Raw genomic sequence first — 25,486 nt, 5'->3', positions numbered from 1 at the left:
ACACCTCTATGGTTTTCAAATGTGCATGAAGTCAGAATCGTAATTTGGTATCGATACCATATCATAAGTATCGATACTCGGGGTAAAATTACTGATATGTATTGAAAGGTACCGATAACTTCTGGTGTTTTATTTTTAGGCAAGAAATAGAATGTTTTTTTGGTATCGATTTTCAATCGGTATCAATACCAAGTAAGGAATATAACAATACCCATGTTCCAGTATTGATTCATACATAGTCAATTTTGAAATTTTGCTAAGTGGCCCTCATGTATGTACAATTGTTATTATATGATCAATTAAAGTGTGTGTAGTAAGTCTTAATGATAATTAAGAGTATATTTGACTTAAAACTCGTGTAAATTCTAAAATGGAAGACGTTTCTTTAATAATGAACTCATTTTTACTGTGTATGATGTGAGACAATGGTGTGACATCCTGATATTCGGGTTTGGCGATCGGACTGGGTATAGGGTGATACGTTTAGGATAACTAATAAGGGTGTTTTAGTTTTAAAAGGGTGGAATCTTTAGTTAGGAACCAGTTAAAATAAGGGTTTGGTTGTCAGGTTTCCATAACGATTCAGGTCAATCTTACAAAAATTTGCAACTATGTCACGATATGGAGGTTTTGTGTTACGACACCCCTGATAGTTTCTTGATGCCTTCTTGAAATTTTTGGAGTTGGGGCTACTGTCATTGATGTTGCGACCTACAGGTACCTGTGCTATGACTTGATTTTTTATTTTTTTATTCTGGACTCAGTGTTGCGACACCAATCCTATTTTGGCCTTTTTTTCCCTTGAATTTCAAGGTGTTCGGTTCATACATATCCTACTCTTAAACAATTCGAAGAAAATTAAATCCCGATGTACTTCCCCCCACACTTTAAAGCATACATTGCCCTTACTGTAAAATGATTAAGGTGCAAAAAAGAAAAGTTTCCTGAGAAGGTTGAATTCCTTTTGTTGTATTGACATCAGGATTTGTTTGCTCCAATCGGATAGAAAGTACCCACACGAAAATTTTATAACAAGAAATATGAAATATGCAATATACTATAAAGGAAAAGAAATTAATAACTAATATAAAATAAACAACTAAAGTAATAAAAGAAATGAAAACAAAATTTAAAAAAGAAATAAAGGTTCTTTAAAAGTTGGAATGACCCTATCGCCACCATAGAAGAACCTCCAGCTAGTTCTCAACAGCTTCATCCAACATTTGTTTTTCTATCGATGTATATCAAGCAGCCACATTGGTTGATTCCAATAATTTTGCCTTATTTTCAACCATTTAGTACCACATCCAAGCCAACCCCAAACTATATTTTGGGGTATTATTGCCTCGAGCTTCCTGCCCTCCATGTCGCATGAAGTTTTTGTCACTCAAGCTTTATTGCCCTTGTCAAATGAGAATGAATCAAACTCATCGATCTTTTCAGTTGGCACCTTCTCTACTATGGCCAGAAAGTGTATTGGCTCTTCTGTACTTTTATTCATAATCAATTTAAGCTCCATGTTAGTAGTTACTTCTATTTTTACATTAGCGGCTACATCTATTGTTATGTCAATTGGATCAAAAATCATTTCAACTATGTTCAACTCATCCCCATGATCTTCAATCACAAGTTTAGGTTGAATCTGATAATGGATCTCATCATGTTTTTCAATAGTACAAGGGTTTTCATGATCCAAGTAGTGCACGTCAGACATGTCCTCTTTCCTTGGACACAGTGCTTCAGATATTTCTTACATCATTTTCATCATTTGTGCCATCATGTCTGACAAGTTTGATAATACCTTAGAGTTAACAGTATTGGTGGTTTCACATAAAGGCATCTCATATGAATCACAAGAAGGCTTGTCTAAATTTTTGGGCATATCATGATCTTCTTCAGGTGCCTCATACAAATTACCAGTGAACTCATGTGGATGTTCAACTATATTAGTACCTTGGTTATTACTCCACTAGTGCATTGAGGCTTCATTTCCACATTGGCTTAGCTCTATCATGAACAATTTTTTATTTTCCTTGATCTCTCATTCTTCATAAACTCCCTCCTCGTATATTTCTTCATCATATTTCATTTCATCGTCAAACCATATGTAACCAAACTCATCCGCAGTTAAAAGATCTTTGTCGACTTAGTCTCTATGAACCAGTAACTAACTCGATGGGTATTCCTTTCTCCCGAGGCATACACTAAGATCTACAGGGAGAAATAAAGAAGTTAGTAGACTAAATTAAAAAAATAAAGTCGTACCTATAGCTTAAATTTTTCCTAACTATCCTATTAAACGCAAAAATTAAAACTGATCTAGTACCGTTGCCTCTTCGGCTACGGTGCCAACAACTTGACCGTCTCTAGATGTACTAACGTCTAGAGTGTAAATCCTACAACCAAATTTTATCGTTAGGTGGTTTCCACAATTATGCGGATCAGGTTATAATATAGATTTATACAAAAAAGTATTGGAGTACTCTGAGGATCGTACCCAAGGGAGGCGAAGATGAACTAATTCTAACTTCTACGTTAATAGATCTAATTAGTAATTTAATAAAACTATATTACGATAAATCCTAAGGTGATGAAAAATCATATTGTATGAAAATAATTAAAATGCATAAAATAAAGAAAATAAACTAATTTGTAGACTTTATCAATTTTAAAGACGGAAGACTAACTCGCTTCGGTAATCATAACTAACTCCTATTTTGGGTTCTATTCAATTAACTAGTCATTAACCTAGCAAGATCTCTCAATCTTTCACTAAACTAATAAGTCGGTAAAAACTACTTATCTTTCGACCTCACAGTCCAAATCGGATTAAGGTAAGGTGTTCACAGATAGGCAATACCAATTTTGGGTTCATTCCAACCTAAATGACTTCCTAGGGTTATCAGGCCTAGTGGTTTTAAGTTCTTCCTATCCCAACCAGTTGATCCGCTAAGAAACCCTACATAGAAGTTCATTACTCCCACGTCCACTCATTAATCTCCCATAAAAGGATTAGTCCTGCAAGGATCTAATAAACATTATAAACTTGATTGAAAAGATAAGCATAAATAATATATCAAAAATAGAGTTTAAGAAGAATCCTGCTATGTATTGATAATTGTGAGAACAGAATCCACGAAGAGTCGATGAATCCATAAATCGAGTTCCACAACGAATGAAAATAAAAGCTAGAACCTAAGTACAAAATAAACTAAAAATAAAACTAAATGAAAGTCGTAACATAAAACTTGAATTAAAAATTGTTTATTAAGAGTTTACAGTTGTCTATTTATAGGCTTAGGGTTGGTCGTCATCCATTGACCTAATTTGGCTGACGTTTTTGCATTAAAGTTTTTTGTGCAGACCAAAATGCCCTTAGCTCATTAATTCTCCTCGTCAAGGCGATATCGCGACACCCTCTAGCTTGTGTCGTGAAACTGATGGTAGTTTATTATCCGAGGCTTGATTACAGGGCTGTGTCACGGCACTAAAGGCCATTTACTCCTTTTCAGTGCCCTTCTTACTATTTTACGACATCGACACTCCATGTTGCAACATCACAGCCAGTCTTGTGTTCCTATGCCTCCGAATGATGTCCTACACACTCACCGAATACGTTAGCCTACCTTTAGGCCTGTTTTGGCCCCTAAGGTCATACAAATTACTCAAATTACACTTTTTATTATTTATGAACTAAAATTAAAAACTAAGTAAAAACATATCAAAATTGCTTTTATACGAGCTCCTCAAGTACAAAAAGTAGTTTAATCTGCTATAACAAACTGCGGCAAATCAGTAAACATTTTACATTATTACCCAAGCTTTTATATTTTATTTAATTTAGTCCCTAAATTTGAAACTTACATATTTTTCATAATTCAACCAAAAACCTTTGTGTCAAATTCAATATAGTCCCTTAACAGCCACTAAGTGACTAAATTTTACAAGAATTCCTTATTAAATTCAATATTTTATCAATTTAGTCCCTAAACTTAAAACTAACTAAAATTATTTTACAAAATAGTCCTATTTTTAACATCAAGCTTATAATATATCAATTAACCTCAAGAACATCTAAAAATCATTAATGGAATGTCCCAAAACCTTTAATAGTTTTAAGAAATAATCTCCGAGTTAATTAGATTGAGCTACAACGATCTCAAAAAAATAAAATTTACTAAAAACGAAAGCAAAATTTAGTTACATGCAAAGAACCAAGCTTGACCAATTCTTCCTTTTAAAAATGGTGTTTTCGGTTGGGAAATGTTAGAATGAAGAATATGATAGCTTGGTTTTCATTTGTTTATGATTTTATTTACTTAATTACCATTTTACACTTGTAATTTAATTGAAATTTCATCAAAAACATGCATGACCCATCCACTTACTATTAATAATGAATAAATTGTCCTAATAGTCCTTAAAAATTCATTTACCAAGCACTTAACTAATAACAATCATTACTGATTAACTTTTGTAGCTTTTAAGATTTAGTCCTTTTTTCCTTAATTAACTAGCCAAACACCAAAATTATCGGACCAAACTCTAATATGACACTATAATAGAGTCGTAAATATTAAATAAATAATATGTACTGACTCACTGGTCAGAATTGTGGTTCTGAAACCATCGTTTTTGACAACACTGAAAAAAAGGTTGTTACACTAGCTTTCAGTTCCTTATCTATTTGAACTTAAGTTTTCATTTATACCAAAGTATATGAGACACGCATACGTAGTCCATCATCCATTCAAGATTAAGGTATGTTACACTATAAACATCACAAGTGAATTGTTAGGATTTGGTAACCCCCAGCCCAAATGACCCAATAGGGTCCAGATCTCTGACCAGGATAGACCCGACCCGAAAGAAGAATGTTCGATGTAAAGATAGTTCGTTGGGGACCCCACTAGAATGCCGAGTGCTCATAAAAATAGATCACGAGGAGAGTTCGCATAAGCCTCACAAGAATGGGATCGTGAGCTATGTCTACAGAAGGGATCGTAAGCCCTACAAGGGACCCTCGTTCGTGACCAGTAGGTATGGGGCTCGCTAGAGGTGTCAGTCCCAGGATTACAAATGATCGCGTGCTCCGCAGACACACATCTAATAAGCTAGGGAATGTCAGCACCAAAGATAGGAATGTTAGTGCCATCGGCCCTAAGACCGAGACAAAATAGTGGGCCATATTGTGAGTTGTAACAGTAGTAGGAACATGTACAAATACCCCCTGCGTTTCCCTTAATACAACATGAGAAAAATATTATTTAACAATTGGTGCGATAAATCTGGACTACTTCTGATTGGTAGATTTTCTCCAATTTGATTCAATTCTTTTCAACCCTAAAAAAACCAAATAACTCACCCAAATGAGACTTTTCCTTTTATCCCTTCCTCCAGTTAGGCAGGAGAGTCGGGTTCCGGCCCCCAACACGATGAGATAAATTTGTTCATTTCTTGGTCCATCGACTGTCCTAAAAATCTCAACAATGCAATCTACCGAGGGCCTTCCCCTTCATTGGACCTTAATCTCTCCTCGGGTCAAAGAATGCCCTATTCTCTCACCAAGAACCACGCCCACAACAATTCCTGGCCCTCTAGGATAAGATGAAGTTCATGAGGGAACAAATGGTCGCACAAGAGGCACAGTTTGTGGAACAGCAAACCTTCTAGTAGGAGTTACTAAGACAGAACAAGGAACTATACAGAAAAGCACATGCTAACAACTTGGGATCCCAAGGAAACGACAACACCCAAGATGAAGCCCCAAGTACCCAGGTGAAAGAGTGGCTGAACGATATAGACGAGCTTCGCCACAACGTGCGAGCCTTACACCCTGAGTCACAAGATATGGATTGGTTATTCTACTCCAACAACCTACTTGCCCTTGAAATCGCAGTAGTGGGCTTGCCCCGTGATTTTAAGGTACCTAAAGATATGTTTGAAGGAAGAAGGGACCTATAAGCCCACTTGATGTAGTATAATGACTATATAAATGTGTTGGGATCGTCGGACGCAGCCAAATACAAGGCCTTCCCTACAATACTGAAAGTAGGCTCCAAGGACTGGTATCTCTCCCTCCCATAAGGCTCGGTTCATAACTTCTCACAATTGGGAAAATATTCTTGGGTAGATTCAGGGCCCATCGAGCGATCATGAACACACTCATAGGGCTGATGTTAGTAAAGTAGCGGGAGGGTGAGCCTCTTCAAGACTATGTAAAGAGGTTCCATGCAACTACACTCAACACAAAAAACTTGGAAGACCTATGGGCGATAGACGCCTTCATTATGGGAGTGCAGAATGACCACGTCCAGTACTCATTCACAGATAACAAGCCACAGAGCCTAGCCGACTTATACGAGTAAGCCCATAAGTTCGCAGAGGCAAAAGAAATTAAATGAGTGTCGCGGGTCAATTTTCAAAAGAAGGACCGATAACCCAAAACTAGAGAGGGACAACGTGGTAGGCAATCTCTCATCAACCAGTCTTTACGGGTTAGGATCAACAGACCGTACAGCACCTTAACCCAAGGTGACACACTTAGAAACCCGCAAAGGCCCCAATAAGAACACGCGAGGCATTATCCTCCCCAATGAAAGTTTGAGGCTTACACCCCGCTGAATGCCACGCGAGCCTACATCCTCAACCAAGTAAAGAGCCTAGGAATCCTTCCCAGACCACCCACGATACAAAGTACTAGTAGAAGGACGAACTCCAGGGACTGATGCGCCTTCCACGATGATATTGGGCATACGACGAAAGACTGTTTCACTCTAAAGGATGCCATAAAAGAAGCAGTCTGAAATTGCGAACATGATGAGTTTGTAAATCAAAAAGGTTCGAAGAAGGGCCAAATCTCATGAGGACCAAATTCCAAGGGTAAGCAAAGGGAACGAGGCACCATTCATGTAATCATAGGCACCAATGACGACTGGATGCAGTCAAATGTAAAACGATGAGAACACATGAGAGGTGGATGTCACTCAGTGCTCTAAAAAGGCCGTGACACTAGGAAAAATAGCTTGTGGAGTTTAGGAGCGATGACGAGGTACTAACCCGTGACGATGAGGGAAATGAGCCAAAGGTAGTTTCGGCTACGGTCGCAGAATTCAAAGTTAAGAGGATACTTGCTGATAGCGGTAGCGCGGTGGAAGTCCTATCTTAGGAAGCGTATAAGAAAATAGGTTTAAAAGAATAGTCGTTGTCCGAGGCCAGCCCTCTGTACGACTTTGCAAACCACCTTGTCAAGGTAAAAGCTGCGATCACACTACCAGTCACCTTAGGGGACGACGACCAATAAGTATGGCCATTTCTATGTGGTTGACCACTCGATGGCATACAATGCCTTCTTTGGAAGACTAATCATAAGGATGGTGAAAATGGTGATGGTGACCTTTTGCATGAAAATCAGATTCCGACAAGTACCAATGTTGGCTTCTTGCAATCCAACTAATACATGGCGAAGTAATGTCACATGCTATCTGTTAGGCAAGCAATGAAGCCTCTGACCAAGAGGCAGAGTTCACGAAAGGAAAATTTAACGACCCAAGCCATCAACTTAGACGATCTAGATGTAAGAGAAGAGCATTGAGATAAGAAACCCGAAGCAGCAGAGCACACTGAGACCCTATAGCTATTCTGTGACAACAAAAAGAAAATAGTTAAGATCTCGTCAACACTAAATAAGGAAGAAAAAATTACGTTGGTCAAATGTCTGAGGGGGAATTCAGACGTCTTCACATGGTTTACGATGGATATACCAGGCATAGATCCATGGGTAATTGTGCATAGGTTGAATGTGTTCCCAAAGGCGAAGCTTGTAAAGCAAAAAAAAATACACTACATGTAATAGAGGCAGTGAGGCAAGAGGTCTCCTAATTGCTGGCCACTGGATTTATCAGGGAAGTGGAGTACCCAAATTGGGTCTCAAATGTGGTAATGGTAAAAAGGTGACGGGCAAGTGAATGATGTGCATCGACTTCACCAACCTGAACAAGGCATACCCCAATGATAGCTTCCCCCTAATGTCACTAGATCGTCTGGTTGACGCCTCCGTAGGGTACAAATTTATGAGTTTTATGGATGCCATTTCGGTCTACAATCAGATCCTACTAGACTGCGACGACCAAGAAAAAATAACTTTCATCACCAAAGAGGGTCTCTTCTATTACCGAGTCGAACCATTTGGACTCAAGAATACAGGTACAACTTACCAAAGGTTGGTAAACAGGATATTCAAGTATCAGATAGGCCACGGCCTGGAGGTGTACGTAGATGACATGCTGGTAAAAAGTGAGTCCATGAAGAAACATGTGCAGAACCTCTCCACAGCTTTTGCTATATTGAGGGTCCATAACATAAAGCTTAATCCGGAAAAATGTGTCTTCGGGGTGCAAGTTGGCAAGTTCTTGCGTTTCATAATCTCATAAATAGAAATAAAGGTGAATTCGAAAAAAATCTAGGCCATCATGGAGATTCTCCTGGTGAACTATAAAAGAAATTCAGCGTCTCACAGGCAGGGTGGTGGCTCTAAATAGGTTTATCTTCAAGATGGCAGACAAGTGCCTCCTATTTTTTAAAGCTCTAAGGAAACCCTTCCCGTGGATTGAAGAATGTCAAACTGCCTTTGAACAACTGAAACAATACCTCACCTCCTCTCCACTGTTAAAGTCACCTAGAATGGGAGAAACACTATACCTATACTTAGTAGCCTCAGAGGAGACGGTCGCAGTTGTCTTAGTTAAGTTTGAAAACACCATTCAATTCTCAGTATACTATGTCAGCAAGGTGCTTCATCACGGTGAGCTCAGGTACAAAAATAGAAAAATTCATCTATGCTCTAATCATTGTAGCTCACAAGCTACGATCCTACTTCTAGGCCCACCCAATCGTTGTAGTCACCGACCAACCAATGAAGGAAGTGCTCACCAAAGCAGACACCCTGGGGAAGATAACAAAGTGGAGAATCAAACTCACAGAGTTCGGGACAGATTTCACCCTGCGAAAGGCGATAAAAAGACAGGTGCTGGCAGACTTCATAGTAGAGTGCTCGTTCGAAAGAAGCGGGGAGATGACATGTAACATGGGTTGTAATTTGATGCATCAAATAGTGAAATATCTCACTGAGATAGTGTAATATGCAAATACTAATGAAAGTTATCATTTTAATGATGGCACATTTTATGATGGGACGTACCACTCTAATGATTCTTATATTTTGAGGAAAAACGATACTCACTTTGCATTTTGTACTAAAGTTTCTTTTTATTGTTGAACACTACCAATAGCAAACACAACCTCAGGAATCGCACGCACAATAGATAACTCGAAAGGTTAGTTAGTTTACATCGACGACTTTGCAACCAAAATAAGATCAGGGGAAGACACGCTCGTAGTAGACCCAAATGGCAACAAATGGCAATATGGACTATCGTTTAGATTCCAAACATCGAACAACACCGTCGAGTACGAAGCGCTGATCTCTGGGTTATAATTGGCGCACCAGTTGGGTGCTAGGGACCTAACTATACACACGGGCTCCTAGCTAGTAGCGAAGCAAATACATGGCAAGCACGAGGTGAAAGAAGCAAACCTAAAACAATATCATGCGATGGAAACCCAATTACTGACAGGGTTCAACAAAGCCGAAGTTAGGAAGCTCCCAAGGAACGACAACACGAGCGCAGGTGCTCTGTCAAAGTTAGCATCCTCCATCACCATTGAATAGAGAGGAAAAATCCTACTCGAACTCAAAGAAACGCCAAGCTACGAAGCCCTCAATTACTCTCTATGACCCAAGAAAAAATATGGATGACCTCTATAATCCACATGTTATATGGTAAACAGGAAAGCCAAGATTGAAAAGAGCTCGCAAAACTAAAGCGCAAGGCGGAAAGGTATGTCTTTCATACGAACTGCGAATACTTGTTGAATTCTTCACATGAAAATTACATATCCGCCTATTGCAAACTTATTACATACTAAGTTAAAACAACATGTTTCATTCACCTTTTGATATATACACCTTCCTAGAGGGTATACTATATAAAAAAGGGTTTTCGCACCCATTACTGCAATGCCTTTCTCCCTTAGAAGCTGAGTATATCATGAGAGAAATCCATGAGCGCATTTGCAGATATCACTTAGGAAGAAGATTATTAGCACAAAAGATACTTAAACAGGGGTACTATTCGCCTACCAGCTACGAAAGACACCTAGAACATGGTTCACAAGTGCGACTCCTGCCAAAGAAACGCTAGAATACAGCGACAACCAGTAGAACCCCTCTAGATCATGACAGGACCTTGGCCTTTTGCGACCTGGGGGTTGATATCCTCAAACCATTCCCCATAGCCATGGCACAAAAGAAATTAATTATAGTAGTTGTTGACTACTTCACCAAGTAGATCGAGTCAGAAGCCTTGGCAACTATCACAGAAAAGCAAATAGAGTCATTCATGTGGAAGTCAATTATATGTAAATTCAGAATACCTCATATTATTATCACGGACAACACTACACAGTTTCAGGGTAAATTCAATAACTTTTACATAGACCTTCAGATATCCTTATCCCAAAGCTCAGTAAAGACCTCACAAACCAATGGCTAAGTGGAAACTATAAACAAAAAAATTCTAACAGCTTTCAAGAAAAAGGTGAGCGAACTAAAAGGGGTTTGGTTGGAAGAGTTACCAAGAATCCTGTGGGACTGTGAACCACGCCCCACACTATAATGGGAGAAACAACCTTCTCACTCGTTTATGGCATAGAAGTCGTAATCCCCACGGAGCTAGGCTTAAGAACACATAAAAAGCGACGCTTTAACGAATAAGCTAACCATGAGGCCCTGATACTCAACTTGAACCTAATCGATGAGCTCAGAGAAATGGCTAAAATTAGAAATATAGCTCGCGCCTAACAAGTAACTCTCTACTGTAACTCCAAGGTCAGAGGAAAATAGTTTCAAGTAGGCAACCTTGTGCTAATAAACACTGAAGCTAGCCTACCTTCTTCCCAACGCGGGAAAATGGCTTCTAACTAGGATGGGTCATATAAAATGGTAAAGAAGATAGGCTATGGAGCATATAGGTTAGCAAGAATGGAAGGCACGATGGTACTGTAAACTTAGAATGTCCGACACCTCAAAAATTACTATGTACAAATTCCAAACCCATAAATAAAATTCCATTCCAACAAAACTATCGTCGGTGAAAACAAGGTTTGTAGGTGAAGAGCCGCAACCTCTAAAACAGTTAACGAGAGCAAAGTTCCTAGTTGTAAAAACAAGGTTCACAGGTGAAGAGTGGCAACCTCTAAAATAGATAGCGACAGCAAAGCTCTGAGCTGTAAAAACAAGGTTCGTAGGTGAAGAGTCGCAGCCTCTAAAACAGTTAGCAAGAATAAAGCTTCTAACTGTAAAAATAAGGTTCACTGGCGAAGAGCCACAACCTCTAAAATAGTTAGCAAGAGAAAAGCTCCCAGTTGTAAAAACAAGATTCATAGGTGAACAGCCGCAGCCTTTAAAACAGTTAGCGAGAGAAAATCTCTCAGTTGTAAAAACAAGGTCCGCAGGCGAATGGCTGCAGCCTCTAAAATAGTTAGTGAGAGAAAAGCTCCCAACTGTAAAAACAAGGTTCGTAAGTAAAGAGCCGTAACCTCTAAAACAATTAGCGAGAGCAAAGATCCCAGCTGTAAAATTAAGGTTTACAGGTGAAGAGCCACAGACTCTAAAACAGTTAGCAAAAGCAAAGCTCCTAGCTATAAAAAAAAGGTTCACAGGTAAAGAGCAGTAACCTTTAAAACAGTTAGCGAGAGCAAAGCTCCCAGTTTTAAAAAAATATTCACAAGCGAAGAGCCACAACCTCTAAAACAGTTAGCGAGAGCAAATCTCCTAACTATAAAACAAGATTCACAAGCAAAGAGTCGCAACCTCTAAAACAGTTAGCCAGAATAAAGCTCCCAGTTGTAAAAACAAGGTTCGCAAGTGAAAAGCCGTAACCTTTAAAACAGTTAACGAGAGCAAAGCTCCCAGCTGTAAAAACAAAGTTCACAAGTGAATAGTTGCAACCTCTAAAACAGTTAGCGAGAGGAAAGCTCCCAACTATAAAACAAGGTTCGTAAGTGAATAGCCGCAACATCTAAAATAGTTAACGAGAGTAAAACTCCCAGCTATAGAAATAAGGTTTGCAAGCAAAGAATTTTAAAACCTCTTCCCAGCTATAGAAATAAGGTTTGCAAGCAAAGAATTTTAAAACCTCTTAAGTATGAAATAGCTCACGGATTCATATTCCTAACTATGAATTTTAAAACTTTAAGTATAGAACAACTCACAGGTTCATACTCCCTGCTGTGAGAAAAAACCCTTAAGTACTAAATAGCTCTCAGATTCGTATTCCCAGCTATGAATTTTAAAATTCTTAAGTAGAGAACAGTTCACAAATCTACATTCCCAACGCATTATTCTCGAAGCATAGTACATGATACAAAGCTTGCAAACACAGAAAGAAAACCAATATGAAATAAAAAAAATACTTGTTCACTAAACAAAAGTTAAATTACAAACCTTTGCTCGATTAAATCATCAACCCCCTAACACCCTGGTCCGTGTTAACAAGAGCGACACACTTGCCAACTGAGGAAACAATAGTAACACCCCCAATTACCGAAAGAGGATCTGAGTTCACATCATCACCGACCACAGAAGGAGCCATGTCTGCAGTGACAGAGCCCTCCCCCTCCTCTAGATAAAGCTCACCCTTCCAAATAGCGACGAATGAGTCCCAAGTAGGCCCAGAAGGATTGAAAACATTAAAAACCAAGCTACTTATGTCCGCATCAATGAGCGTATCAAAATCCACCTTGTGAACATCAAAAGGACCATAAGTAACTTGGGCATGAAGTAGTAGATTCTCCTTAAACTTCCAAAGGGAGCCTAGGATGTTTTGGGATGTTTGTTGCCTAAAAGCTATCAAAACCTCATCTTGCTTCTGTAGGGTGCTATCCACTTGCTCTTTGCACTCACTGATAATCCTTTCCAACTCGGTAGAATGTCTCAAAGTGACCCTTTTCAACTCTGCCTCTGCAGTTATATGCCTCTCTCTCTCTGAAGCAAGCTCAGCCTCACAGTCCTCTACCTTAATCTCCATGATTGTAAGGCGCTCGATGAGAACCCCCTATTTCTCATTTATTATCTCATTATTCTCCCTCATCTTGTGATACATCTCACGCACCCTATTTAGCTCAACCTTGGTGTCCGCGAGTTCTTTATTATGGGCCTTCTTCTGCCTCAGTCTGAGAGCGTTGACTACAGACAGCAAGAGGCGTAGAGACAAAGAGAAGTCATCTCCAACCTCAACAGGCACTCTTTCAATAGCAGGAGCTACAGGAGAGTTCTTAGGAGCAAAGGGATGGGGTATCCTCATTGATGGTAATCAGTGAGTTTGCCTAGGTAACAGTTGGCAAGCTCACCACAAGAGAAGAATGATATGTAGTGACTGCAGCAACAGGGCCACCATGATCGGCTCTCTTTTTTCGACGATGCTCTAGTGGAGCACCGCTCTCCTTCTCCTCGCTAGAAGGGTTGATACATATGGCCCTAGCAAAATTCTTATGCTTCTTACAGCCACTGCCTATCAAAGCATCAATATCCATAGCTTCATTAAGCTCGCACAAGATGTTGTCAATCTCATTGGAATTATCCTCACATCCCCGATTGCCTCCTGCAGCATCAACAACCCAAGGATCAGTAGAAGCAATTAACAAGTCAGTACCTCCTCTAGCCCTCTCATCTTACTCGAACTCAGGAAGAGCGAAGAGATGGAGCGTCATCCCACAATAATGGTAGAAGAAGTTCGTAGGCTCCTCCAAATGCCCTGTTAATATCATACCCAACTAATAAAGGGAATCATGAGGCCAAGTACTTCTCGTTGGTCATCCACCAACTGATTGTGCGACCTCTTAGTTGTCGCTAGCTCTCCAACTGTTCATGCTGAGATCCTCCAAGTTGAACCTGAAGACATTTCTCACAGTCAAGACCACATTCATTAGTGATAAGAATCCTCTAAAAGGTATGCATGTCTTCACTAGGGAAAGACCACCTGGTGAGGAACCCAAAGCCCTCACTAAAGATGTTGCGGACTTAAATATACTTCCCCTATTTTAGCCGAAAGTTCTTGCACTGATTTCGTATGATCATTCGCGCCTTCTGGTGAGGGAAAAGTAGTAGAACCCTACTGACTCCCCCACATCACTCCCCTTCAACTAGTGCAGATGCTAGAAGACAAAGAGCATCAGCACTTCGCCATACTGGTAGCTATCAAGAAAATACGCCATGGTTATCCACCAGAAAAAAATTGAAGAGTTGGCCAGGAGCGAGGCAGTAGTCATTGAGGAGGTTATAGAAGAAATAATGTAGTAAGAGGTGGAATTCTGCTTCTAAGACATGCAGCAGGAAAAGGAAGATATCCTCCGTTTCCTCGAACACCCAGTGTGACCCCAAAGGGATAAAAATTTCATAAGCAAAGTGGGGGAGCTTTATTCCCTGCACAGCCAGAGCCTGTTTCATTTCTTTCGGTGTGGTGGTACAGACGTAAAGCTTTTCAGTTACAATGAATGGAACTGGACGGGCCGAGACGATGTGGTCGTAGGCTCCTCTCATCTTCACCATGATTTGAGTAAAAAAGAAAACAAAAATGGAAACTAAGAAGCAAAAAAGATTCATGAGAATTACCTCGATTCTAACTTGCAGAAAATACCAAATAGTGAAGAAACCTAAACCCCCTAGAGATCCCCTTTTAAAGAAAAGTTCCTTAAACTGTTTGGATGGCCAAAAATAAACCAACAACCCAAATGCGAGCAAGAAGAAATGATTCGTCTCTCAAGGTTCAGATGCGCACACCCAATACCAGGGTTCACACGTGGCAAGGCAGTTGTTATGCACCACGACTTGCGGCGTACCCAACAAGTTGCATTCAAAATAGACCTACGGCCTGCCATTTTATAACGACCCTTAAGCCCACTAAAGGGGACTAGATTGTTAGGATTCTATGTCCACTAGCCCAAATGACCTAATAGGGTCCAGGTCTCCGACCAGGATAAACTCAACCTGGAAGAATAATGTTCGCTATAAAGATAGTTCGTTGGGGACCCCGCTAGGATGCTGGATGTTCACAAAGATAGCTCGCTGGGAGAGCTCACGAGGGACCCCGCTAGGGTGCCGGGTGCTCGCAAAGATAGCTCGTGAGGAGAGCTCGCATAAACCTCGCAGGAATGTGGTCGCAAACTATGTCCACAAAATGAATCACGAGCCCTACAAGGGGCCCCCGCTTGTGACCAACAGGTACGGGACTCGCTGAAGGTGTCAGTCCCAAGATTAGAAAGGACCACGTGCTCTACAGACACGTATCCAATAAGCTAGGGAATGTCAGTGCCATCGGCCCCAAGACCGAGACAAAACAGTAGTAGTAGGAACATGTATAAATACCCCCTGTGTTTCCCTTAATACGACATGAGAAAAATATTGTTCAACATGAATAAATTCATAAACAGATCTAGGATTTATTCTACTTGGGTTTTGACCGATGTGATTGACTGATGTAATATTAGTTCAGTCAGTCACATCTATGTCTCTATCTTTTGGGAGTCATTCGCTATGATACCCAAGACAAGGTATCTCCGTAACTAGACTTGATAGACGGCATATTAGTCTTTCAATTGATTTGTTCAATTCTGATTAGACTAAGGACATGTTTAGATTATCTACTAATATAAGTTTTCTTTCTACGTTACAATCTGACCACGTAATGTCACTTAATATTAGTTTAAATGTTAGATAATTAGTAAGCTAATATTTTCTTTCAATTTTATTTATGTACAAAAACTATTGAAGACAATATACAAAAGATATTAATGATACTGATGGATTTTATTAAACCAAATTGTTCGAAAATTACAAGTATATAGACGGAATCACTACACTAAAGGCACTAGATCCTAGATCCTAGCATTGGGGTCAAAGAATTTATTCTTTTTTCCTAACCTCTAGTATTGGTATTGATTTAGTGTATTTTCCATTGGATTCACCACCTTTATCTAATTTTAGTATTTTCACTTTTTTTATCTAATTGTCCTTCAACTTCATTAATATATACCTCAAGGACATTTATGGATTGAGATCTTTAATTAAGCAAATAGATATAAAAAAATACCATGAAAAATCTCAATAAAATTGATAAATTATTTCTTTTCCATTAAAAGATGGAACATCAAAAGGTCCACATAAACTAGTGTGTATTATTTCAAGAAGTTGGGTACTTATTGTGGTGACTTTCTGAGTATGTTTGGTTTCATTTCCCTTAATGCAATCTACATATACATGAATATTAGTAAAACCTAGATTAGGTATAATCTCATTCTTTAATGATCATTCTAGTCTCTTTTTTCTTTAGATACATTACCTAAACATTTATGCAAAAAATAAACAAATTTTTCATTTAACATATTATGTTTAATTTCAATATTGTTATGATAAACAAGTAAAGATTCATCAAAATATAAATCAAGTTTTAATTTATATAAATCATCAATAAGATTTCTAAAACCTTAACATTAAACCCCAAAACATTAAGTTTTTTTAATTATCAATAAAGTTCTTAGAAACTGAAGGTCCAAGATTAAGATATAAATAGTATCTAAGACTAAGATATAAGTCCTTATGCTTTCAATTAAAGCCTTTATTTAGTTATCATATATAACATATCTTCATTTGGATTTGTGGTTTAGATTTAAAAGAATCTGTGTTTCATGTTGGATACATTAGTAGTAATAGTAGTAATAGTGTCTAAGTCAAACAACTAAATATTATTAGCAACTTCAATTAAGCTTGATTTGAAACATATAAAAGTATAAAAATAACTTTCTTTTTTAACCAAACTTTGCCTTTTTAGCAATCTTTTTATAATGTCTTATTTTCTTACAAAAGTGACACTTATCTATTATTTGTTTTATTTTCTCACATTTAGAGACATTGATAAGCGTATTTTTCTTCCTCTTAAACTTGTTGGTTTTTACCTTAATATCTCAGTGACTTACAAAGTTGATGGAATGACTTCCTTAACTTTCTAATCTTTTTTTCTCCTAAACTAGCTTACTAGCCAATTCATTAACATCTTGCTAATCTTTAACAATGTTACAGTTAATTTGAAATAGCCTATAATTTGGAGGTGGTGAGTTTAAAATAAACCTGACTAAAAAAGAGTCTTCCACCATCATCTCCAAGGTGTTTAGTCTTGTTGCAATATTAGTCATCTTGATGATATGTTCTTACATTCCCCTCGACCCATCAAACTTCATGATAGTGAGTTGTGTCATTAAAAACATTTCTACAAACATAATATATTATTTCTCACTTTTAATTTGTTGAATCGTGGTCTTAACATTATTGAAAATAGTCATGTTAAAAACATAAAGTTCAATCTGTTTGATCATTCTCATTGCTTATAATACAAAGTCTCTTCCTTATTGTTTAACTCAATAATAAAAAAAAGGTTTATCTCCTAATAGTGTCAAGTCAAGATCCAAAACACCTAAATGGAACTTAACTTACTCACTCCATTCAGAGAAGCTCTAACCATTAAATAAAGCAACAAATAGGCTTGCGAATGAAAAGAAATAACTGTAAAATAATATATAAAAGCAAAACAATACATAAATGTTTAACTATTAAATTTAATTTATGAATTTATATAAGCAAACAGTCCAAGTATATTGTAATTCTCCTCTAATTACAATATACTATCATAAATAAATGTTACTAACTTTAATGGACAAATAAATATTTTTACTAAATAAACACATCATCTTTAGAAATTCAAATATATATCTAACAAGAATATTGCATAAATAATAATTTTATGATCTTTAGAATAACATGATTTTCACAAATATAAAATAGGCTAAAATGATATATAAGACTCTGAACTTTCGCAAAAAAAATCAATTAAGCCCCTCCAAGAAAAAATATACTCAATTAAGCCCGAATTGCATCAATTAAATCCTTTGACCAACGTTTTCCATTTTTAACCATTACAGCGTCGATATGACCGTTAACGGTGCTAACGTGGCACTACATGTCAACAACAGTTAACATTAATTGCCACATCAGCAAAAAATAAAAAATTCATTTTTTTTAATAAATTAAAAGAAATGTTTTTTATTGGAATGGGTTCAATCATTTCAAAGCTTATTTTTAAAAATCAAAAATATTTTTAAAAAATTATAAATATATAAAAACATTATTAAAATTTATAAAAATATTAAATAAAATTTAAAATTTTAAAAAATTAAAAGTTAATAAAAAACCATTTAAAAGTTAAAGCTCATAATGAATATGGACATATGGTTATCCAAACTCAATGCGAATCTAGACAACAATATGTCCTAATTCATTGTAGATGATTTTTTTAAATTATATAAAGTTTAAAATATTAAAAATTATTTTTCTTTAAAAATATTATATATGTATAAATGTTTAATTTTATTGGTACCTTTTAAGATATATAAAAAATAAAAATATTTACTTTAATAAATAAACATATATATTAATTTTATTTTAAAAAACTGAGTCTTATAGAATAAACTTTAACATGTGATTGAGAGATTGCTAAACCCTGCAAAAGAAGAGCAAAAACACAAAAAAGATGTTAAATAATTCACAAAAATAACCAAAAGCTTTTAGTAGTAAACACACTGACACAAACTTTTACAATCGTTGCACCTGAAATTAGAATGAACATAGAACAAGGAAATCAACATCATACGAAGCTGCAGATTCTACTTGAAAGGTAATATTGTCCAAACATAAAAGAAGCCATGTTGATGCAAGTGTAGTAGAGATTCCCTGCTTCTTAGGTAGGCAGTTACTGATTTAGGCTTCCTAAGCAATAGAGAATCTCTACTCCAACATGACTAAAGATAAAAAATCTCAAACCTTCTAGGGTTTTAAAAACCCCAATTTTTTGAGAATAAATTACTTCAAAGTGAAAAAAATGAAAGTTGTGGGCAGAAAGAAAAACAGCAATTGATAACAAGGAGTTAATAGTTTGAAAAAAAAATCTATTTGCTACAAGAGTTATTAAATTTGTTTCAAGGTAGTTTTGCTTAAAAGAAAGAAAACTAATATTACAATGTGTCGAAAACTAGCCATTAGTTATTTGGTAAAAAATAATTTAAATTATAAATGTTTTTAAAAATATAATAAAATGTAAATGACATTGATTGTAAATGTTCTATTTATAAGGTGAATGAGTACTTATGGACTGGATGGCGGCTAATATTTCAAATTGGTATGTCGATTGCTGATATATTTCATATGTTTTGTTTGTTTCAAACACGATAAATGTATCAAATTCAACCCCAGATCATATTATTTCGGAAAATATTTTTTATATTTTCCGGGAAAAAAACCATTTCCAACGCATGTTATACAAATTGTTGAAATTTGGAAATTTTTTTTTTATACCGGAAAAAATTTGGAAAGCTTTGAGAGTAGTTTTTTCAAAGAAAAAAAAAACATGATATTTTGTGGTCTCTGAAAATAACAACACCCAAAGCTCTCTCTGTCGCTTCTTCCATGGAGTATGGGACATCAGCATATCGTTTTCACTGAGTTTATTGTGTTGTGTGTGTGTGTCTCTCTCTCCATGTCAAACCATTTTATTGTACCATTGCTTCACTCTTTTCTGGTAAGTACACACTTCTTTATCTCTCTTTTTCTTCCTTTCCCTTTTTTCTCCTTTCTCTCTTGTAATCATTGAGAAACTTTTTACTCTTAATCATTGAGCTTTTTCTTCTTCAAGTGTTGTTTTTTTAAGTTATTTTCATTAACTGTGACTTTTTTTTTAACTCTTACATTTAGCATTACTTCTTTTGTTCTCTCAGCTTTTTACTTGATTGAATCCATGTTCGGTTATCAAGTTTGCTAGAGCTGTTTATTGTTTTGGGTTTTTGATTTTCTGCACTGGTTTTTTTGTTTGTTCGTGAAGTGCTTTTGGCTGTGAAAAGACTTGAACTTCCCATAAATTCGGTGCTTCAAAGAAGAGAATTTGTTGGGTTTCTTTGCTTGTCTTAATCTGGATAAGGTTTAAGGGGCCCCTAAAGAGTTACTTTTGAGACTCAGGTGAATTTTTGGAGATCTGCATGTTATAGTGAAAAGGATTAAGGAAGATAGGTCGTTTTGTGTTTAATTTTTCCTTGAATTGAACTTTGTTTTATTTGTATTTGGTGATTCCATTGCATGTAATGGAGTCCTGGAGTTATGTTTCTGGGGAGAATGGATCTGAATCTGATGCAGCAAATTCAGCTTCTGATTCTTTTGTAAGAAACAGAAATGCCTTTATGAATTTGGAGTTCAAAGGTCCATATAGTTTTAGTAACAATATGATAGTCTCTGGACAACAAACAATTGAAAGCCATGGTTTTGGAGAGTTGGGGTATGGAGAATTGATAGGGAAACAGTTAACTAATGGTTCAATTGGGGATGTTTTAAGTAGCAAAGTTAGTGAGGCTAGAACTGAAAATCCAATATTGGCTACCCTGAATACCTTATCCGTGGACGATGAGTCTAGTTCTATGCTTTCAAGTTCTGTTGTAGACTCGAATAGTCGGGATTCTTTGCTGATAGATTTGAAGCTGGGAAGATTTCCTGATTATATAGATGGCCAAAGTTCTAGTTTATCTATAGGAGCCCCCATTTTATCATCATGTGAGTCATCTACACCCCCAAAGAGAGTTCGAGCGGCCGGAGCAAATTCTCATACTGCATATTGCCAAGTTTATGGGTGTAATAAGGATCTCACTTCCTCAAAAGATTACCACAAGAGGCACAAAGTTTGCGAGGCTCACTCAAAAACTGAAAAAGTTATTGTTAATGGAATTGAACAAAGGTTTTGTCAACAATGCAGCAGGTCAGTTTTGCTTGTAGAAGCCCTTTTGCAGTCTTTATATTTGTGTAAATTATGGTAATGTTCACAGTTTTCTTTTTATCCCTTTTCAGCTTTTCCTGTGTTTTCTCAGTAATAGAAAAGTTTATTTGGGACCTTGGAAGTGTTCCGGTTGTCTTGTTCCATCTTTCATATAGTTAACTAAGATTGGATTGTTTTCCAGGTTTTTCGTTTCATGTTGCAAATCTTGTTTTTGAGGGTTGTATAATGAACCTTTTCACTTTCGAGGCTGTAAACTCTGCGGATGGATTGCTGGCATAAACCTATTTACATTGTTGATTCATCTTAATTATCAGGTCCTGTTGTTTTTCAGGGAAAAGATAAAATCTACCATTTTGAAAGGTTGCCTGATTTTGAGTGTCAATAAATGGGTGAAAGTCATTTTTGTCATCGTAGAACTTGGCTCAATTACCATACTTGAGCCTCATTCCTGCTATAATATGTCTTAGTGTGTTTCACCATCCAGGTTTCATTTGCTGGCTGAATTTGATGATGGAAAGCGCAGTTGCCGTAAACGCCTAGCTGGCCACAATGAGCGGCGGAGAAAGCCTCAAGTTGGTATTCGATACGGGAGAACCGGAAGGTTACTTCAGCCATATAATGGTAATAAACCCATATCATACCTGATTTCAGTCATTCATATAATAACGTGTCGATATTTGACCTGCAATTTTTTTACTTCCTTGGCAGAATATTAACATGAAAATATAAGTTTTGTTTGCTAAGCTAAATGGCAATAGATTACTTGAATTGGTAGAAAGCTTTTCCAAAAATACAATGATTTGCTTATCTTGTTTCCTAAATATAAAACATCAATTGCTTTTATTTCTTGATTCATACTTCAGTTCAAAAACACTTGAAATATTTAAATGTTTTGACTTCTTTGTATAGTAAACATTGAGTTTGTTGACATTACCATTTATGATCGCATTAACATTCTCTAAATTGGATTCCTCTTTTATTGATGTGTGTATATCTTCAAATATTCATTTCCTGTATTTCCATGCAAGGAAAAGTTAAAGTGAAATGAAGCCTTCACTTTCCATATAAACTGATATGTATGAACATCCATTTCTTGTCTCAAACCCCTATATCAACCTGCAAATTTGCATGCTTACTGGATTTAGAAGGCATATGTGAGCCTTCAGAGCTTCATTCCAGCATTATCAGTAAATTATATTCAACTTGGGTGTATGCTTAACTCATCTACAAGGGACCATTGCTTAAGGTTTCTCAATTCAGGTTGTGAGTCCATGCCATAGTATCTTGAGATGTTGCCTCTTAGTGCCTTTTGAGAGATGTATGCTCAATATCTGAGTGGTTTTTCATTGAATTATTAAGGAGACACCATACATTTTCACCCAGTTCTCGGTAACTTTTTCTTTTATTCCAAACTTTAAACTAGGAGGATGGACAACTGCTAGGAACCTTTGAGATTCATGTTTGTTTCGAGTCTGAACAAGCTAATCACCTGAGGATTAAGATCACTTTGAAAGATTTTCAAAGCTTAAGTTCAGCTCAGATCTTGCAATGTGAATCCATTCAAACTCAAGCTCAGGGTCAAGCTTGAGTTCAATCATGCATGCGCAGACTCAAATGTTAGCTTGAATAATTTGCAACTAGATTGGCACATTTCCACAGCCTATGTTGTTCCGACTCTTCATTTTACTTGAAGTACCCTTGTCTGTCATCTGTGTCTGACACATTTTTGGAGATATGGCCGTCCAAGGACCCTCCAAATAAAGTCTTAGAAAAATATAGAACATATTCCTATTAAACACATACATGTCTCTGATACCCACGTCCTAGTCCGAATACATAGTCAGTTAGTAGGAGGATGATATATGTGATGACATGGTAGCTGCGTTGACCTTCTGTTTCATGATAATACAGAGGTGCATAAAGATGCAAAGAAGTTGTGCTTTAGCTTTATAAGCTTCATTCTAATTCTGTTTCACTGATTCCTTTTGTACAAGCCATATGATGATTAACATGTATTGACATTTGACAGTTTTAATGGTCTGAGATTGCTTGACATTACCTTTCATAGCTTGTCAGAATTTATGGTTCTAGAGTTTACTTTTACTGGTAGTTTAGAGATTAGCCATATTAGCTAGACATATCACTTTAAAACACTAAGCAGTATTCATGTAGTCTATGATACTCGGACTCAGGTTAGAGTGTCTTGGAACGAAGTCAAGAATTTTAAATTGGGCTGGTTGAGATAAAAAGAAAAGAAATCAAATTATAATTATAATTATAATTTTTGGGGGGGTCAAAATATTTTTTTTTTTTACCTTTTCTAAAGTATAAAAATACTAAATTATAAAAAACAAAAATTGAAGAAAACATGAAGAAGATGGGAGGCGGGACCTCAGCCTACCACCCTCCCTACATCGCTGTGAGTGTCAAATTTGCATGTGTCCTACACCTATATGTTCAACTTTTCTAAAATTTTCCATGTATTTGGAGGGTTATATCACCACAATCATGTCCAAATATGTGTTAGACATAGGTGAACACGAAAAATGAAAAATCAAAAGTTATGGTTGCCTTGCAGGTAAGACAAGAAGTCAGAGGCGCCAAAAGTTTAAAAAAAGCAACTAAGTTTACTTTAGTAATATTCATAAATATCCGTGACTTTTATGTTTTACATCTTGTAAATGCTCCCAACATTGCGCAGGCTTCGCTGGTGGCAGATTTCAAGGGACTATGCTGACAAATACATCCTTTATTTGCCAAAATGTTCGAACTAGTGGCCTTTTGCATCCTGAGAAATATGTAACAAACGAATGGGGCAAACGGATAAAAGTTGAAGATGGGACGGATTTTAGCCCTCTTTCTGCCATACCTGTCAAGAACGGGGGGCATTTTGAGAAACATTTTCCCTATTTCCATAATGGACCTAGTGCAGTCACTGGAGGCATTTTAGGTGAGAACAATGCACGATGTCCTCATGGTTTTGATGGGACTTATTCCGGATCACGGCCTTTGTTCCAAGGCACCTCCTCGTCAGCAAGTGAAGACATCAATGTTTTCGATGCAGCATTGAGCATTCAGGGATTATCTGGGATTTCGGATTCTGTTTGTGCTCTCTCTCTTCTGTCATCTCAATCACACAGCTCTTCAAGCCACTCATCAGGAATTCCCATGGCCCGTTCCCTGGTTATTCCAGGCTACCATAACCATCACATGACTCAAGTCTCGGAAAAGCTCGACAGAGTGTCGAATATGATCTCTTCATCAGGGATCAATTCAACCGAAGGCAGTAACATGAGTGCTATACTGATATCTGATAGTAGTGAAGCTGCCAACTTCAATATCACTGATGGACTATCATGCAAAGATGGACCGACGATCAACTTGCTTCAGCTTTCATCGCAGCTTCAGCGAGTGGAACATCAAAGACAATCTATGCAAGAAGACAATGAAAATGAGACCTGCCTACGAATCGTTTAAGTACAGATTAAGGTAAGTAAAGATGCTCGAGTTGAATGACATTATGATCATATATCTTTGACATTTGAACCAAGTGTTTTGTTTATCTAACATTCTTCCATTCTCTGAATTTGCTGGCCTGGAACTAAATGATTGGACTTGCAATGGAAGACAAGTTCAATGTTGCTGAAAGCTGCACAGTTCTCGAGATGTCCGAATAGTCGGAGTAACATAGATGGAAGCATGATGAGAAAGTTCAGCAGCTGCTAACAGGATTCCCCACCCCACCCCTCGGTTAAGTTTCACCTAGACTTTTACAAGTTATTTTGTAATCGAAAAAAAAAATTGTTTGATTATGCTTCTCGAATTAAAAATGTTTTGATGAACAAAATTATCAACATTTCTCGAATTAAAAATGTTTTGATGAACAAAATTATCAACATTTCTGTTTGCAACGTTCATCAAATCAAGTTTAATATTCGACACTCGCTATTTAGATGCATAACTAAAGCAAAATTATCAAACAAGTTTTATATGAGCTTGTGATATAAATCTTACTAAACTGCTTAAATTTTAGGGTAAATTACACTATTAGTCATTAAACTATGGGTAAGTTTAATTTTGGTTAGTTAATTAAAAAAGTTACAATTTAATCTTTGAACTATTTGAAAGTTTTCATTTAAGTTATTAAATTATTCAAAGTTTTTATTTAAGTCAATTGAGTTGTTGAATTTTTCTTTTTTTAATCACCAGTGAGCTCCAAGCGATTATTCGATGGCCAGTATGGTAGATCAATATCCATCGATGAGTAAGAGAATATATTTTAGATCTAAGTGATCTAACAACTATTTTCAGAGAATAAATTCATTTGAATTTTGATTCACAGATTTATGATGTTTAAAGCTATTTCATAAAAAAAAATGTGAAATATAGAAGAGAAAATGTCAGAAAGCTTTTAATCGGTGCAGGTAATGGGATAACATTGATTTTAATATCCCAATGACTTAAATACAAATTTTTTGAATAGCTCAATAATCAAATTGTAACTT

At 36.7% G+C, this 25,486-nt stretch overlaps 1 protein-coding gene across 3 annotated transcripts; it reads left to right on the top strand.

Moving 5' to 3' along the window:
• Window positions 1-19,358: 19,358 nt before the first annotated feature.
• Window positions 19,359-24,903, top strand: LOC107949771 (squamosa promoter-binding-like protein 6). Of its 3 annotated transcripts, none has more exons than XM_016884524.2 (5): window positions 19,359-19,742; window positions 20,043-20,963; window positions 21,466-21,602; window positions 23,683-24,470; window positions 24,609-24,903. In XM_016884524.2, the coding sequence occupies exons 2-4, from the start codon at window positions 20,299-20,301 to the stop codon at window positions 24,456-24,458; spliced, it is 1,578 nt and encodes a 525-aa protein (XP_016740013.1). In that variant the 5' UTR covers window positions 19,359-19,742; window positions 20,043-20,298; the 3' UTR covers window positions 24,459-24,470; window positions 24,609-24,903.
• Window positions 24,904-25,486: the final 583 nt, after the last annotated feature.

The sequence above is a fragment of the Gossypium hirsutum genome, chromosome D03, assembly GCF_007990345.1.
Source record: "Gossypium hirsutum isolate 1008001.06 chromosome D03, Gossypium_hirsutum_v2.1, whole genome shotgun sequence".
Lineage (NCBI taxonomy): Eukaryota > Viridiplantae > Streptophyta > Magnoliopsida > Malvales > Malvaceae > Gossypium > Gossypium hirsutum.
This window is presented reverse-complemented; position numbering and strand designations above follow the sequence as displayed.